At 43.8% G+C, this 17,432-nt stretch overlaps 1 protein-coding gene across 8 annotated transcripts in view; it reads left to right on the top strand.

Annotated features, from left to right (window-relative positions):
• Positions 1 to 17,432, top strand: part of ABCC4 (ATP binding cassette subfamily C member 4 (PEL blood group)) — a 218,152-nt gene that overhangs the window by 129,712 nt on the left and 71,008 nt on the right. For 7 of the 8 annotated variants that reach the window (XM_073795355.1, XM_073795354.1, XM_033843477.2 and 4 more), the window contains one exon: positions 14,884 to 14,963. In XM_073795355.1, the coding sequence (XP_073651456.1) occupies positions 14,884 to 14,963 (80 nt within the window). Of the gene's footprint in view, positions 1 to 14,883; positions 14,964 to 16,914; positions 17,110 to 17,432 lie in introns of those variants that run through there. The other variant, XM_073795358.1, reaches the window with a different exon arrangement.

The raw sequence follows: 17,432 nt of genomic DNA, 5'->3' as shown, positions 1-17,432 counted from the left end.
TGGGAAGAAAGTTTTGTGTTGAGTTTGTAAAACTACTTCCATGCTCCTCATTTAATTTCCTTTGGGTCTGATAGTATTCTTCCCTTTTACTTTGCCTAAGGGTCTAAATTAAATATCATACGATATGAAACCCTTTAAAGTGGCGTCACGTTCAGAATGATGCTGGTGTTTTCTGCTGGACGCTAAGTCGTCACTACTGAGTTCTACCAAGGCTTGTTGAGAGGTTTTCGAACAGTTTCTGCATAAGGGAGAAAATATTAGCAATTTTGTGTATATGTGGTAAAAAAAAAAAAATTAGCTAGTGATTTTACTTACTGCCTTTTAAAGATATAAATGAAAACAGATGCCATGTGCTATCCGAAGTTTGGACACAATCAGACCTGTTACATGTATTCTTCTCTTAATTAATTAAAGTTTTGGCTGCGTTGGGTCTTCGGCGCTACACATGGCCTTTCTTTTAGTTGTGGCGAGCGAGGGCTACTCGTCGTTGCGGTGCGTGGGCTTTTCATTGCAGTGGGCTCTCTTGCTGCGGAGCACAGGCTCTAGGCGTGCGGGCTTCAGTAGTTGCGGCACTTGGGCTCAGTAGTTGTGGTTCGCGGGCTCTAGAGCGCAGGCTCAGTAGTTGTGGCGCTCGGGCTTAGTTGCTCCGCGGCATGTGGGATCTTCGCGGACCAGGGCTCGAACCCGCGTCCCCTGCACTGGCAGGCGGATTCTTAACCACTGTGCCACCAGGGAAGTCCGTGTGACATGTATTCTGAAAGAGAGGCCCCAGAGCCCTAGGAGTAACCGCTGTGTGGCGTTGCCTTCAGCGTTTGGTGCTGCCACCTTCATCCCTCCCCCACCCTCCCCCAGGCGTTTGTTTGGTGGGTCTTTTATTCCTGCCCACCGAGCTTCAAGGCTCCTTTCCATCCTTTAAGTGGTTCTCAGGATCACCCTTCCCTTAATACATGTTCCTAGATACTCTTTTCTGGTGTACCTTGTGGTATTTTTCTTCTTTGAACTCAACGCTTGGCCCATCCTCACCTCACTTGATCTAATGATATATCTCTCTTTTCTTTTTATTCCGGGAGACACATGCCCTGGAAGGACAGAGAATGTATATACTCACTGTCGTCTTCTGTTTAGATCCAATTTAGATTTATTTTGGTGTTTTCCCCCTTTGCTTTCTAAGTTATATCACTTCACAGAGGGCAGAGGCTGTCGGCACTTCTAAGAGGCTCTTGATCATGCTTCTGGGTGTAGATGACCAACTAGGTACTGTCTATAGGGTTCTGCTGGGGTTGTCCTTGCCTTGAAATTATACAGATCGGGAGGCTTTCAGTGAATCCTGGTCGTGTTGATGTAGCCACGTCATCCAGTGTGGCTGGATTCCACTTGTGCTGATCTTCCGCATCTTTTTCAAAAAAATTTTATTGAAGTATAGTTGACTTATATCTTTTCCATCTTTTTTTTTTCTTCTTTTGCATCTTGAAAGGCTTTTCAAGGTCTTGGCGAGTTTATAAACGGGGTGGGGGAGTGCATCAAGAATGTTTATTGATTGTGTGAAATATTTTTGAAAAAGGTGAATTGCTACAGCGTTGTAGACATGTTTTGAAGACTAAAATGTTTACACATTCTGTTCTGTCTCCTTTTCTTCACTGTGTGGTGGGTGCATTTGTGTCTCTCTGGCACTGTCCTCTGCCACCAGCAGGCAGCCTTGCCCTTTGCTCATTTCCACCCTGGCAGATGTTCTTCATCTTCGCTCTGTTCTCCTTAACCGACTGAGAGACAGTTCTTCTCTGTTGGTGTGCTGGATGGGGTCCCCGGAAGTGCACGAGCCTCTGTCTTCCTCACCAGGATGGTGACGGGGCTGGCTGCCCCGACAGGCACCTCCTCCTTGGCCCTGGCACCTCGGGTGTAAGTGTACATGTGGAGCTGACATTTCTAATAAGGTCAACAGGAGCAGATGGGCGAGACAGATGGAATGGATTCTGAGAGAAGGATCAGCTTGAATCTTTTCTTCTCTTTTTATTTAAAAAAAGTTATGGTAAAGTACATAGAACATAAAATGTACTGTCTTATTCATTTTTACTTACGCTCAGTGGCATTAAGTACATTCCCATTGTTGTGCAACTTCCAGCACCATCCAACTTCAGAGTGTTTTCGTCTTCCCAAACTGAAACTCTGAACCCACGACTAACTCCCTGTGCCCACCCCCCTGCCAACCACCATTCCCCTTTCTGTCTATGAATTTGACTCTTCTAGGTACCTTATGCAAGTGGAATCTTTCAGTATTTGACATTCTGTGTCTGGCTTATTTTATTTTCACTTAGCATGTTGTCCTCCAGGTTCATCCATGCTGTGCATGTGTCAGAATTTCCATTCTTGAGGATGAATAATACTCTTCTGTGTGTATATACACCACATTTTGTTTTTCCATTCATCTATCGATTGGCACTTAGGGTTGCTTCCACCTTTTGGCGATTGTGAACAATTCTGCTATGAGCACAGGTGGACAAGCATCTCTTCAAGACCCAGCTTTCAGTTCTCTTGGGTACCTCCCCAGAAGTGGAATTACTGGATCATGCGGTAATTCTGTGTTTCTTTTTTTTTTTTTTTTTTGAGGAACTGCCATACTTCTTCCATAGCAGCTGCACCGTTTTAGATTCTCACTTAGAGTGAACAGAGTTCCAAATGTTCCACATCGTCGCCAGCACTTGCTGTTTTTTGATTTGTTTTTGATGGTAGCTATTGTAACAGGTGCAAGGTGGTCGGATCGTTTATCTTCTTGAGTGAATCATAGGAGGTGGCTTTGGATGCCAGCCCTCTATGGCAGCAAGGGCTGCGTCCCCCAAAGAGTTGGGCAGCAGTTCCCTGAAGACAGGGTGCCCGTGCGGATCTTGTGCTCTGAGTGCAGGTTTCTTTCCTCTTGTTGCCTCTTTTTAATTCTACGCTTGAAAATTAGTTCAGATGCAAACCGCGTTTAGATTTATTTACAGTTTTGTAACTCCTCTCCTGTTTCCCTTTTAACAGGCTTGACTTAAGAAGTCTCTTTCAAGTAGTAAATTAATTTAAGTGGCAAGCACCCCACCCGACTTTCGTTATATGCTGGCGGTTTAGATAAATGGATATTATAATCTCAGCACATTTCTGCCCCGCGCTAGCGTGCCTATTTGCAAGAGCCTACAAAAGTGATGATAATATTTTGTCAGTTTGGGGCCTAGAATAAGAAGAAAAATGACATATTTTCTTATTTGTATTTATGGGATGCCTGTAGGGAAGCTGAAAGCGCCGTCCGGCAGTTTACGTGGCTAAATACAGATGAAGAAAGATAAGAAACCCAAAGACTTTTTTTCTAGGCGCAGGGGAGAAGACAAGGTCCAGATCAGTTACTGTCAGATGTGTTGGAGATGCATTCTCCATTGCAACCGAATATTTTTTCCCTTCAACTCACCATTTCGTTGAAGAATGGAGCCTATTCTTAATGACTTTATTGATTTGACGATTGGGTTACAGTGTACTTTATTTACTGCTGAAATGTTTTGCTCCTGTCAGCACTTAACGTGAATAAATCTACTTTTTGGCCTCACTTTGATAGGCTGTAAAACTGCTTATATTTGCAGGAAAACTTGCTTTTCCTATTTTTATGTACAGACACAGTGTGACTTTTCTTTTCAACATCGTATGTCATAGTGTAGCTGAGAAATAAACACATGCAGGGCGGTTATCCTTGTGTCCTATTAGAGCAACATAAAACAAAATGTGGGTTTATGCCTGAGGGATCACAAAGACAGATTTAATATTTATAATTAAGGTCAATTTTTAAATGATTTATTCATTTACTTTTTTGTTACTGTGTTAAGACTTAGCAGTTTTGGACTCAGATTTTATATGTTTTTTTAAATTATAAATACACAATATATCCTACATTCACTGTTATGGTTTGCATATGAATTTAATATTTTGTGTCCAGTGAGACCCAGTAAAAGTGCATCTTTTTTTTTGTATCACCCAGTTTATGAGCAGAGTTAGAATACGTTGCGCTAATAAGTTTTTTTTTTTTGCTAATAAGTTTTACATGAAGTTTCTAAACTTTCTTATGGAAAACAATGTCACGTGTATTTATCTTTAATCAATTATAATAAATTCAGTTGGGGGGGTAAGATATATCAAAATTCAAAATTTTTCATGAGACACTTCTAAAAATATTTCCTAGTACATATTTTGTTATTAAAGAGAAATACAATTAATTTTATTCATTCACTTTCACAATTTTATTTTTAAGCGCATGATAAAACTAGTAACGCTACAGCATTTCATAAAGCTGGACTAGGAACCCCTCTCTAAATAGGCAAGTAGAATTTCAGCAGCACCTGTACTACAACACTATAAAACCCATTTTCAGCCAACTCTAAGATTTCTAATTCATATCTGAGTCCACAATGAAGGGTAGAAATCATGCACTTGAAAAAGTAGCAGCATTAGTGAAACTATGGAAGTGCTTATAGTGGTAGTGTGTGGGGTGGGGGGGGGGGGCGGGTGGGAAACCCCAGCAAATAGAGACAAATGTCGTTTGCCTTGATACTTCACCCTTAGGAAGAAATGAACTTGCAGGAAAGTAGTAGTTCATGTACGAAACTTGAGGAACAGTCTCTGGGAATTATTAACTGAACTTAAAATGGCCCTCTTTGTTTTCTTTTTTTAAGATTAATTTTTATTGGAGCATAGTTGATTTACAGTGTTGTGTTAGTCCTCTGCGTTTTCTTGGGGAGTTGTGTTCTGAAGGGACGAGTAATTTAAAGGAAGCAAATTGATTAGGTAGGTGCAGGAAACCACAAGTGTTTGAACAGGTTTTTGCTGGACAACAGTTGTGTGGATCAAGGGCTTTTATGGCGGCTAATTATCTGCCCTGGGAGAAGTGACCATAGCTTGCCTTTCCTTCAGGTGGAAGGTAGGTTCCCTGTCTCTTATTATTTTCCCTGCTCAGAGTGAATAAATATTTCAAGTATGTGGTCAACTGTACAGCTCTTTACTTTTCCTTTAGGAAGAAGAGAGTTGCTTAGGTATGGTATTGAGAATAGAACTCAGGAGGACTTGCATATGCCCTCCTGCCCAGGACTAGCCCAGCACATCCTGAAACATGCAAATTGAGCTGCCTGCTAAGAGGGGAAGGAAGGAATATGATGCACAGGCATTTGATGTCTTTTTATGGGGGAACAAAAGAGTTTTGATTTTTTTCACTTGGAGTTCAGCCTGGCTATTGTGTGGTAGAGGAGGCTTAATGAATCATTGTTTAACTAAGATCCTGCCAAGTATTTGACCATTAAATAGCCTCCATGTGTATAGAGTTCTTCTCTGACAGACTCTTATTTGATTGTGATTAATTGGCATTGAATTGGTGTTTAATTACCTCCCACGGAATCTGAGAACAGTTTGTGTTTTGATTAAGTTATATGATGTTAAACCCGCCCTGGCGCTGGGGAAGTCCGCTCTGTCCTTGCTGTACCTGCCTTAGTTCCGACAGGCCGACCTCTGTGGTTGCTCAAAGCTCAGAGACTGTCTCAAAGTACCAAAAACCCATACAAATTGGGATTTCAGTTTTTCTTTTAATATACAAAAGTTTTAGGAATCAAAATTCAGCATAAGTCTGGAAAGGTTTTCTTTTTATGTTGAAATTCTTTTTAAGATATTCATTGGGCTATGTTAAACATTTTATACAAATGGATCCGCTTCCTCATTTCTTTTTTTTTTTTTTTTTGCCTTACGCGGGCCTCTCACTGTTGTGGCCTCTCCCATTGCGTAGCACAGGCTCCGGACGCGCAGGCTCAGCGGCCTTGGCTCACGGGCCCAGCCGCTCCGCGGCATGTGGGATCTTCCTGGACTGGGGCACGAACCCATGTCCCCTGCATCGGCAGGCGGACTCTCAACCACTGCGCCACCAGGGAAGCCCCCCCATTTCATAATGTGTCACCGTGTACGCGCACGTGAGACGTCCAGGGGGAGAGATCCACCAGCTAGACACACTGACGATGAAGGGACAGTGGGGCCGGTCTGGTTTGGGTGTCACAGCCCTTAGAGAATAGATGACAGCAGAAGAGGTAGGAGATGATCATTGTGGGGATAGAGTTCCAAATACGGGGTGGGGGGCAGGGGGAGTTGCATTTTGGCAACAAGCCAGGTCGCAGGAATGACGAGAGATGTTCAAAGAAAAAACCATTGTATCCCAGAAACCAGCATACAGGACTGTTTCAAAAAGAAGGTCGTTAGAATTGTTATCTGCTACAGAAAAAGTCAGGACGAGTGAGGGTGGAAGCAAAGCTGGCTGTTGGTTTTAGAAACTAGATGACGGGTGTAGAGAGGGCAGAAGATGGACGGGAAGGGATTTGTGGGGTTTCTGAATAGGTCATGACTCCATCGTTTGGCTAAGAGATAATGTGTCTCCTAAGCTTTTTATAACTGACAATAGAATACATACAATTATAACTCTTAGAGCAATATTTCCACTTAGCACTTTTATCAAATTTTTGAAAGAAGGAGTACAGTAGTTGAAAATGATTTTTTCCCCTCCTTTTTTTTTCTTTTAAAAAAATCATTGACGTATAGTTGACATACAGCGTTGTATTAGTTTTAGGTGTACTGCAAAGCGATTCAGTTATTTGTATATACATATCTGTCTATCTAGGTGTCTATCTTTTTTGAGGTTCTTTTCCATTGTAGGTTATTATAAGATATTGAGCGCAGTTCCCTGTGCTACACAGTAGGTCTTTACTGTTTTTTGTTTTGTGTTTAGTCGTGTGTATCTGTTAATCTCAAAGTCCTAGTCCTACTTTATCCCCCTGTCCTTTCGGTAACCATAAGATTGTTTCCTATGTCTGTGATTTGTTTCCTGTTTGTATAAATTTTTTCATTCCCTCCTTTGTAATGGTGTTCTTACTTTGCAGTTTTTTTCCCCCCAACAAAGGTCCACACACATACACTTAATACAACCCAACCACATTTGTGTCACATCTATTGGTGGTCCCCACATATTCACACGATGCGCTGGAGATCAACTGAGATCAGATTTGGGTGTTGGTGGACCCCACTCCAGCTCACCTTTCAGTCACTTTACACTGGGTGGGTAGCGGGCGGGACGATTGTCTTAAAGTTTAGCCACGTTCTCACACCAAATGTTTTGCTGTCCTGTTTCTGAGCATTACATGTCCTTGTACGTGTATTAGAGATGGGACGGGTTGATTTCGCACGTTGAATGGTAACTTCCTGATGTGTGCCTTTGTGGAGGTGGGACTTCTCTGCTTAGATGAAAGCTTTATTAATAGGTGGTTTTGCCTGCACCTCTGTGGGAACACGTTCCCCAGGTGAGACTGCTACGTGTCCTCCCCACCCCCCACCCAAACCCCCTCCGATCCCCATTCTTTGGAAGATATGAGATAGAGACTGCGCATTTTGCCTTAAAAGGTGGTCGGGGTGCACTGGGCCAGGAAACAAAGACCTTGGAGACAGAGTGGTGCATTCCTGTGGCGGGAGGAGCCCCGTGATAGGTGGTGTCCTGTTCCCTCAGAATTGGCAGTTCTCACCTGGCCCACGTCTCTCGTGGCCACCCCGCTTCCTGTGGTTCATGGTTTAGGTATCTCCTGAAATCACGCAGCCAGTGCACATGGGCATTTTCCAGTGGACATGCTCTGTAGGTTTCATCCAACGCACAGTGTTTCAGAGCCTCTGTCTTAGAGATTTTTCTGCCTATTGCTGTCCATTCCTGACCTTATATGAGCCGTGAGCCAGACTCCTGCATGACATATGCACGAGATCCAGCGGTAAAGGAACTAGCCTGGTCTAGCTTCCCAACCCCTTTCCCCCCCAGTGCTTAGGAGATGTAAAATATCATGGCGGTTGCAGCAGCATGGTTTTGTGTGTCAATTTGTGGGGTGTATCCGCTCCTTCAAGGTCAGTCCCTTTCCAAACTTAGCAGACAGGGATGTGACTTGCCCTATGTCACAGGACAGGGTAAGGCCTGGAATGAGGTGGCTCTCAAGCCCTGGACTTTGCTTCTGTCCTCATTCATTCTTTTTCAGTCACTTCTTCACTTGTTAATCTATCTATTCATTCCATCTTGAATAACTTCTATAATTTAATTTTGAGGTGGGGTTATTTTAAATGTTTTGCCTTAATTATGGTTAGCCAAGAGAGAATTCCTGGAACTCTTCTAACTTCTAATACTCAAAGCATTCAGCATCTAGTGGATGCTGTGGTTGCTAATGGATTCAACATTAGCCAATCAGAAGGGGCTGGGCTGTCAAAGGCCAGTTTGACGATCACCGTTCATACCAACTGAACACCAGCCCTGCCTATGATTTTATTGTCTCATCCTTATTAGTACATTTTTAATAGAGTTTTCAGATGCGTCTAGTAAAATAGCTCTGTGTCATAGATGTAATGACGTAAATTTTCTTCGTCTCTGTAACCCTGGGTGCAAGTCCCCAACCTGGCTACCTTACAGCCGAGTGTCATTGAATTAATTTCCTCCTGCCTCTAAGCTTAAGCTGCCTCTTCTGTAAAATGGGGACAACATCTCGCTCATAGTTTTGAGGTGATGCGTACATAGTTTCTGGCACTTACTTGGTGCTCATGTGCTGTTGGGGGTGTTCTAGAAACCAAGCAGAGCGACCACAAGAAAAAAATCCCACCACATCTCTGGTGTGTAGCACAGGCAGCCCGGTGAATCTGTACAGGGTTTGTCCGTGGGCACAGAGGCCAAGACAGAACTGGTCCTCGGCTGTCGGCCGGGGGCTCTCAGACTGTCTGGCCTGGGTCGGATGTGTAAGATGCATGCTTACTCCACTAGGCCCCTCCTCAGGACTTCCACCTCGCAACCATGGCTTTGACAAGAGAAGTCAGACCTCTTTGTGACTCTAGGGAATTTTCAGCAGAGGCCCCTTAACGCTACACTCTTCTCCACGCCCGTTCACACACAGGTTCTCTCCTATCTTAGCTCTCCAACTAGGCAAATATTTGTCCTCCCACCCGGACAAACTCCACTCTCCGTCAGTCCATCCTCTGGCCTCCTTCTAAGTGCTCAGGCTGTGTTTCCTCCATGAGAACCCATTAGCCTGACCCTGCCTAAGCCTGCAAGTCAGTGACACTGTCTGGTGTCACCCACTGCTGCCGTGGCCGCGTCTTCGCTCTGTGCCACCAGCATCTTGGATCACGGTGCCTGGACCAGCGTCTCTGCACGCGGGCCGCCAAGCTGAGGTGTCGGCGCGGCCATTTCGCACCAGGGCCTCTGGTCTGAAGGGCCGGGTGCAGGGCCGGCCACCTGCACGAGGCAACGTGTGAGCAAGTGAAACTTGACTAAGCACAAAGGAAAAGAAGAAAGGTTGGACTTGGTTTTATGACCCAGATTCTATTTTTATTTCCCCGGAGTTGTTAATGGCCTTTGCTGTTGTGAGTATGCTGAACCAGACGCTTCGTATTTCCCCATGCATTTCCCCAGAAGAGAGTGCGTGAAATATCAATAGATATTGAGATTTGGAAACAAACCATTTATTTATAGAAAGGCTCGTTGTATAGATTCATACAGAATACACTCAAGCACCCTCTATATGTGAGGCATTGGTCCAGGCACTGGGGTAACAGCAGTGAATGAAACGGGTAGAACTCCTGCCTTAATAATGTCTATATTATAATTCAGTTTCTGTGACTAAAATGGAGACAAGTGGTTATTAGCTTCTGGAAGCAAAGAATGGAATTTAAAGGGGCCGTGAGAATTCCCTGTCAATCCAGTAGTTAGGGCTCTGCAATTTCATTGCCCAGGGCCCGGGTCCAATCCCTGGTGAGCCACTTGGCCAAAATAAATAAAGGGGACATAATTATACATGTTGATAAAACCAGATTCAAGGTTCTTGAGACAGAACATCATCAGAAATGTTCAGGTGGTTCCTTGTTACTCAAAGTGTGGTCCTTTGAGCAGCCAGCGTCCACTTACCCCGGGAGTTGTTAGAAATCAGGAATCTCAGACCTCACCCAGACAGAGCTCTTGAGAAGTTACATTTTAATCCAGGGGCCTTGGAGATTTTCATACAGATTATAGCTTAGAAGCATTGTTTTGTGAGTCTTGGGGTCTTTGTGATCAAACTTCACTTGGATGCCCGGGAGCCTTCAAGGTCCTGGAACGTTCACCCGTGTGTTTATAAATCAAACATGACTAGAGTGCTGGGGGACTCCGTAGTGATCAGAATTAATCTTTCCAGCTGTGCCCCCGATTGACACGTACAAGATGGTCACTACGTGGGTTCCAGGTCTTACTGTATATCTCCCTTCAGGATGAGCCCCTTTTGAAATAATTCATTTCATAGATTTGTTTTAGGTTTTTGTGTAAGAGTGTATCTGCACAGAAGGGTTCCTATTTTAAAAAAGAAGGTTGGAAAGCCAGTACCTTGTGGTGTTTTATTAGTGAACCCCACCTTCTGCCTTGCCCAGCACTTTGCATTTTGTTACAGATTGTGTGAGAAATGTGGTCCATGTTTACAAAGGGTGTATAATCTAGTTGTAAACTCAAGACTAATATACATGAAAAGTAGTCAAACCACTAAATAGATTATACTATGATATGTTCTGAGAATATACCCAGACCCCAGGTGGAATCTGGAAGCTCGCTGAAACAGTCCCTCACCGAACAATGTGTCAGAAAAATCTATGCCTTTAAACATGAGAATCACTTAGGTCTTTGCTGAGAGTGTGTGGAGTCTTCTTTCTGGCTCTACTTGGATGTAGGGTCTCCTCAGTCCTCAGCTCTAAAAGGAAAAATGGAAGTTGGTGGCAAGCTCTGGGCAATAGCATAATGTATCAGCTGAAAGCACAGTATTATAAAAAGATTTTTTTAAAAAAAGTAGTTGGGTGCCGGAGCCTGTGCTCCGCAACGGGAGAGGCCACAACAGTGAGAGGCCCGCATGCCGCAAAAAAAAAAAAAAAAAAGTAGTTGGGTGGAGGTTGGAGTGCAACTTGACTAGCCTTAAGCAGCCCCAAAGGCTATTGCCATGTTTAAAAACAGTTTAACTATTAATGGTCAAAATAAAAAAGGTTAGTTTTGTTACTTAAAAGGGTAATTAGTAATTCGAAAATTTAACTGTGCAATTCCCCCAACTAATTTTAGAAAGCAAGTCTCTTGTTGGACATGTGGCGCTTGTTCTAGTCTAGGCTTTTGGGTTGCTAGGGGCAGAATCTACACAAGTTAGTTCAGATGAGGAGACCTTGATCGAAAGGAAATGGACATCTCCTGGAGCTGGAACGATGCTGGGTTTCCTGTAACTGAAGCTGGGAACTGGGGTCCTCATGGGAGCTGGGCCATTGTCACAGGGCTCGTGCCCAAAGCCACTTTGCCCCTGATCTTTGCTGGGTATGGCGAGGCTGGTCCACTTTCCTGGCTTCTCTCCTGGCCTTGTATTGCTTGAGGGGGGGGAAATCGGAATGACTAGGTGGCTAGTCAGTGAGTTGGCTTCCCCTGGGGAGAGAAAAAATTAAAATTGCGCGTAATACATTATAGACTTGTTCAAGTTGTTTTCTACTTCTGACTTGCCAAGTGTGCCACACTGAATATCTTTGATGCACTCATTAACTCCTGGGTATATGTTCCTAGAAATGGAATTTCTGGGTCAGGAGAGGTACACTCTTAGAGTTTACACATACTGCTCGTTGGTCCCCAGTGTCTTCCTGTGTAGTACAGATGGGAGCGATGTGCATATTCATTATACCCACATCTAAAATGTGACCTGGCCACCAGAATTTATCGTGATTGTTGGCTCTGTGATTGGATATGCAAGATGGGAGAGGTGGTGGTACTACTTTACCCTAAGGTAATCAAGCAGTACCTGGGGTATTCATTTTAACTGGGCGCAAGGCATTAACTGAGACTGGCCATCTGAGTCTGGACAAGAGGCAGCGGCCAAGATAGGACACCGAGCCTTCTGAGGGATCATTGAGGCACCCAGGAGTAGTTGCTGGAGAGGATATGATTCACTTCATTCAAGTATTTGAAAGGCTGTCATATCAAGAGAAATTAGGTTCCCTTTGTGTGGTTATAAGGGCAGAAGAAGCGGCAGAGGTGGGATGTTCTAGGAAGGCAAGATTCGGTTTGATGTGAGAAAGCCGTCTAACAGAACTGTCTGAAAATGCATTGGGTTCCCCATGTTCACGTGAACTGCCCTTCCCTCTACCTCCCTAGAGATAACTCCAGCAGGGGCCACGTGTCATGTGCGTGAAGAGTCATGGCATGTGTGTGAAGTGAATTCATCATTAGGATTTCATTTGGAGAGTTTTGAGAAAAGTTTAGTACTATGAGGCCATGAACTTGGAATCACACCTCTGGTTACAAGAGCCTATTTCAGAGCCAGGTGAAATATTCTGCAAACACCATTCGTTCTCTTAATATTTCTTAGTGCAAAGAAGTAACTGTTGAGGACTTCCCTGGTGGTGCGGTGGTTAAGAATCCACATGCCAATGCAGGAGACATGGGTTCGATCCCTGGTTTGGGAAGATTCCACATGCCGTGGAGCAACTGAGTCCATGTGCCACAACTACTGAGCCTGCGTGCAGCAGGTACTGAAGCCCGCGCGCCTAGAGGCTGTGCTCCACAAGAAGATAAGCCACTGCAAAGAGAAGCCCCCGCATCACAACGAAGAGTAGCCCCCGCTCACCGCAACTAGAGAAAGCCCGTGCGCAGCAATGAAGACCCAAGGCAGCAAACCCCCCCTCCCCCCGCCAAATAAATAAAGAAGAAGAAGAAGTAGTAGTAACTATCGAACTTTTTGATCTCACATTTTCTATACCTAGCTCATTGGTGAATAAGAGTTTAGTTTTTTGGTGATCTCTGACATTCTGTTCAGTTTCTGTAGTTGCTATGAGGGGGGATGGGTTTTTCTCATTGTTTTTGCTTTGCTTGTATTTTATACTCTTTGCCAACCCTGGGTCTCTCAGACCTTAGGACTCCCACATCTGGTGAATGGTAAAGGGGAGGTTGACACATACTGTTCATCCCTGAGTAGCCAATATCTCTTTTAACACTTTCTAAGACAAATTGTACTTGTTTCCAAATTCTGCCTACGTTAAAAAGTTGTATTTTTCCATTGAAGAAGTCACAAGAATTTAAAGTATGTCTTTAACATTTTTTGTCGTGTATATTCCTTATTTGGGCATTGCTGCTTTGAGAAGGTAAAAAATAACTAAATGGGCCACAATATGCATAAGAATATGTGGGGAAATTGCGCATCTGATTTTAATGTTCCTAAAGCAGAATTGATTAAATGATTCCCATCTTCTTGCCCCTCGAAGTGTGATCTGGGAAATAGCTTAAAGGGGGGGGTCACCTGACAGCTGGGAAGAAATGCAGACTCTCTAGCTCCCCCAGCACTCCTGAATCAGCAAGTGCATTTTAACAGGTGGACGTTGCTACAGTGTCTGGTAGACTTTCCGAGGTGACGTGATGCTGCAGAACCTGGGGGGAATAGTCAGTACCTCACCTTGGTGGCTGAGCACCTGTTAACTCACCGGGCATTGTGACTGGGTTCTTCACCTGCATGAGCCTTTTAATCCTGAGAATCACCTTCTAAAGCAAGCATTCCTAGAGGCTCCGAAAATTTGTCCCTGGTCCTCCAAACGTGTCACTAAAAGACGGTTTCTGGAGTCTGTATTTCCTAAGCCTGAGACAGGAGAATTGAGGCCCAGCCTGTAACGGCCTGGCCTGGCCGAGGGCGAAAGCCTCCAATGTCTGCAGCCCCCGGCTTGGGCGCACCCTGTGCTTCCGGTGAGCCAGGCGCCCCGCGGAGGACAGCAGAGCTGGCTCATCCCGGCAGCGGAAACTCAGCGCCCAGCCTCTGCTCATTCAGTGTCCAGCTGTGGCTTGGTGTGAAGGGCCTCGGGAGAAAGTCACCTCTGACAGAGGTCAGGAAGAGCACCTAGAGGCCCCACATCTCACCTGCAGGCTGGCTTCCTGGAGCCTCAGTTATGAAAGAAGTTCAGGGGCCTAGATAACACATTTCTCAGGAGCTGCTACACCAGAATAGGCTGTGTGCGTGCCTGCGTGTGTTGTTACTTCAGTGCCTTTGAATTTAATCATTAAAAAGACCAGATATTTATTACAAATTAGTTCTCATCTTCCAGTCCTGCAGCCTTCAGAGTATACTGTTTTGGTGAATTTTGAGAAGGGAAATAAAAGCAATAAGAACTGATCTTTTAGTCGTCAAGTAATATTTGTTTTCCTGCTTCCATCCCTCTGGTCTTGTTGGATGCTTAAGCGTGAGTCGTGTGTTCTTCATTCTTCACACTTGCTGCGCCTCTGAAAACAACAACTTATTACCCTGGTAGTAAACGCACAACTTGGAAATTGGAAGAATCCCAAATTTCCCAAGATGTAAGGTGCTATGCGCCATCCTGGGGATTCAAAAATCGCAGACAGGTTGTAATTAGTTTTCTTTTTTTTTAAAGTATCACTTAGCAACATTAATTCTGATAAATCAAAGTTAGTGTAACAATTAGGAGTAATTGATGAATTTTAAATTGTTTACCGCCTCTAGCACTTGAAGTCTTAAGTAGGATGGATGTAAAAGGACAGAACATTCTAAAATCCACCAACCCTTCCTGATACTTCCACAAGACCCGCTTCTCCCCTCCCCACCCCCGTTTAAAAATAAGGGCCAAAAATTTCGACTGCCCGCTCACTGCCATTGGTATTTTAATATCTCTTTAGGTAACGTCTATTTTTTTCTTTACCACTGACATTGGCTTATTTCATATGAATCTATAATATATTAAATACATATGCATTTAAAATATTGTTTTAATTTGTTCGTGAATTGTTTCTCTTAAAGGGCCTGTCTGGGGAAATGAGTAATTTCTCATATCCTGTTCTTGCAGGAAGAATTTTGAATCGTTTCTCCAAAGACATTGGGCATATGGATGACTTGCTGCCCCTGACATTTCTTGATTTCATCCAGGTAACTAACAGTCATGTCAGAGTTCTCACAGCGCAAAGCAAAGTGCCTGTTTTTCAAGGCCTTTTCACAGGGGCTGAGATGGGCCTTTCAGCCTGACTGTGTTATCTTAATTAAGTAAAAGGCCATGTTTGTAAGAGAAAGGTGTGGTTGTGATCGGGAGGCTGAGTTAACATGAGTGACACCTGCTGTAGGAGTGGCTACACAGTCACGGTCAAGGTTGGTTCGAAGCAGTGACATGCTTGGTAAGTGGTTCTCCCGCTGCCATTCAGCTGTCTGGCGTGGATTCCCTTTACTGTGAGCACATTTCAAAGCAGAGAATCACCTCTCATGGTAGCCTAGATTAACTAAATTATGCATCGGGTTACCACAAAAGACAAATATTTACTGCACTTTTTTGTGTGTGTAAAGCCAGGTGTGGTTACTTACAAAGAAAAGATTAGTAATAATAAGGTGAAAATAATCCTTTAACAAGGACAATAGTGAGCAGTTATGGAAGATACAAAGCCTTTAAAAGCAAGTACCTTTAAGCCAATAATTTGAGTAAGGGATCAAAGTCATCTCAGAAAATGTCTTTTTTGTTTCTGTAGACAGCTTTTCTTTTAACACATTGATTGCTGTGTCTTAAGGTGTCTTTAAAAAAACAAACCTTCAATCCCACAGAAATACCTTCTACACAGCCTTTGTTTTGTCTGTGGACTTGGAAGTTCTAAAGAATGATGTTAGGTCGTCTGAGCTCTAATCTCATTTAGTATTGTTGTGCGTTTGGGATGTTTTTTTCTGTTGTTTAATTCTGTCTACTTTGAAGTGATTCAGGCTGAGGGGACTTTCTGTTTCATTTCCAAGTGTTTTGGACATCAAAAACGTTTATCAGGGCTTCCCTGGTGGCGCAGTGCCGATGCGCCGATGCAGGGGACACGGGTTCGTGCCCCGGTCCGGGAGGATCCCACATGCCGCGGAGCGGCTGGGCCAGTGAGCCATGGCCGCTGAGCCTGCGCGTCCGGAGCCTGTGCTCCATGGCGGGAGGGGCCACAGCGGTGAGAGGCCCGCCTACCAAAAAACCAACCAACCAACCAAAAAAACCACATTTATCAAAAGGTGTACATTTTCTAAAATCCCAGCTGCTGCTGCTAATATTGATACTTCGTAAGTTGGAAGCCTTTTCACATTCCCTAAGTGCCAGTTAACACGAGCCCATTTTAAGACCAGGAAGGAGGAATGCTGCAGTTAGGGTGTGCAGTCATGGCTTGATACTGATGCTCCCCATACCCCCATTTTTTATTTCAAGGCTCAAGTGCTCTTTAAGTCAAAACTTAGGGTCTCTCCTGGAGCCTTTTTTTTTTTTTTTTTTTTTTTTTTTGCGGTACGCGGATCTCTCACTGTCGTGGCCTCTCCCGTTGCGGAGCACAGGCTCCGGACGCGCAGGCTCAGCGGCCATGGCTCACAGACCCAGCCGCTCCGCGGCATGTGGGATCTTCCCGGAGCGGGGCACGAACCCGCGTCCCCTGCATCGGCAGGCGGACTCTCAACCACTGCGCCACCAGGGAAGCCCCCTGGAGCCATTTTTATAAAAGGAGCCACAAATACTTAATTTGGAAAATTAACTATGTCAGAAATATCAATAATAGGCCTGAGATTATTCTAGCCATTCCTGTTAGTCACAAAGAAATGTGCCAATGAATGTAGCCTATGGGCAGAGGCCTCCACTGTTTACCAATGTGAAGTAAGCTGTGATTTAGAGGCAGGGTCTTACTGTTCTTTTTAACCTGAGGGACAAGGGTCTAACTTAATCTTGGTGAAACGTAAATACCAGTAGTTCCAATTAGCTGATTTCTTGAATCTAATTGCAGTAGTAAATCTCAATATTATTGTCTTCAAGAAAGGAGTTTTTTTATAAAGGATGACTCAGTTATCAATTATGATAAAGATCCATTGTCACTTGTTTTGTTTGCAGGTGTCTCTAAGAAGGCTCCCATAATCCCTTCAGGAAGAAATATTTTCTCCTTTATAAGATGGTATTAGTTAAATATAAAAGCCCTGATCCCTGCCATTGTTGTTGATTCTTTAAGAGATATTTCCCAACATTCATTGTTTAAATGGTTATCCAGAGGAATCAGGTGAAACTTAATAAACAATGCAGTAACTGATTCATCTTTGTGTGCAGAAGCCTTTCTCCAGAGGATTTGCATTCAATGAGTGGGGTTTTGACGAGGTATCACTGGGATCATTTTGAAGTATTTGGACCTGTTGCTCTATTAGCAAGCAAAGATTTTTATTAAAGCCACAAAAATGAAGTCGAACTGCCCTCAAAGAAAGGCCAACAAAAATCAAAATGTAAATTGATTTTTTTTTCCTCTTTTTTTGAATTTGGATAGGACACTGTAAAGATGAAAAGAACCCAGTGGTGATCTGGGACTCTTAATGGAATCATGTAAACTTAAAATAAACACTATTATGGTAAGCACATAGAAT

This window comes from Tursiops truncatus, chromosome 18, assembly GCF_011762595.2.
Source record: "Tursiops truncatus isolate mTurTru1 chromosome 18, mTurTru1.mat.Y, whole genome shotgun sequence".
In the NCBI taxonomy this organism is placed as follows: Eukaryota; Metazoa; Chordata; class Mammalia; order Artiodactyla; family Delphinidae; genus Tursiops; species Tursiops truncatus.
The sequence above is the reverse complement of the archived record's forward strand: the minus strand, read 5'-3'. Positions and strand labels throughout refer to the sequence as shown.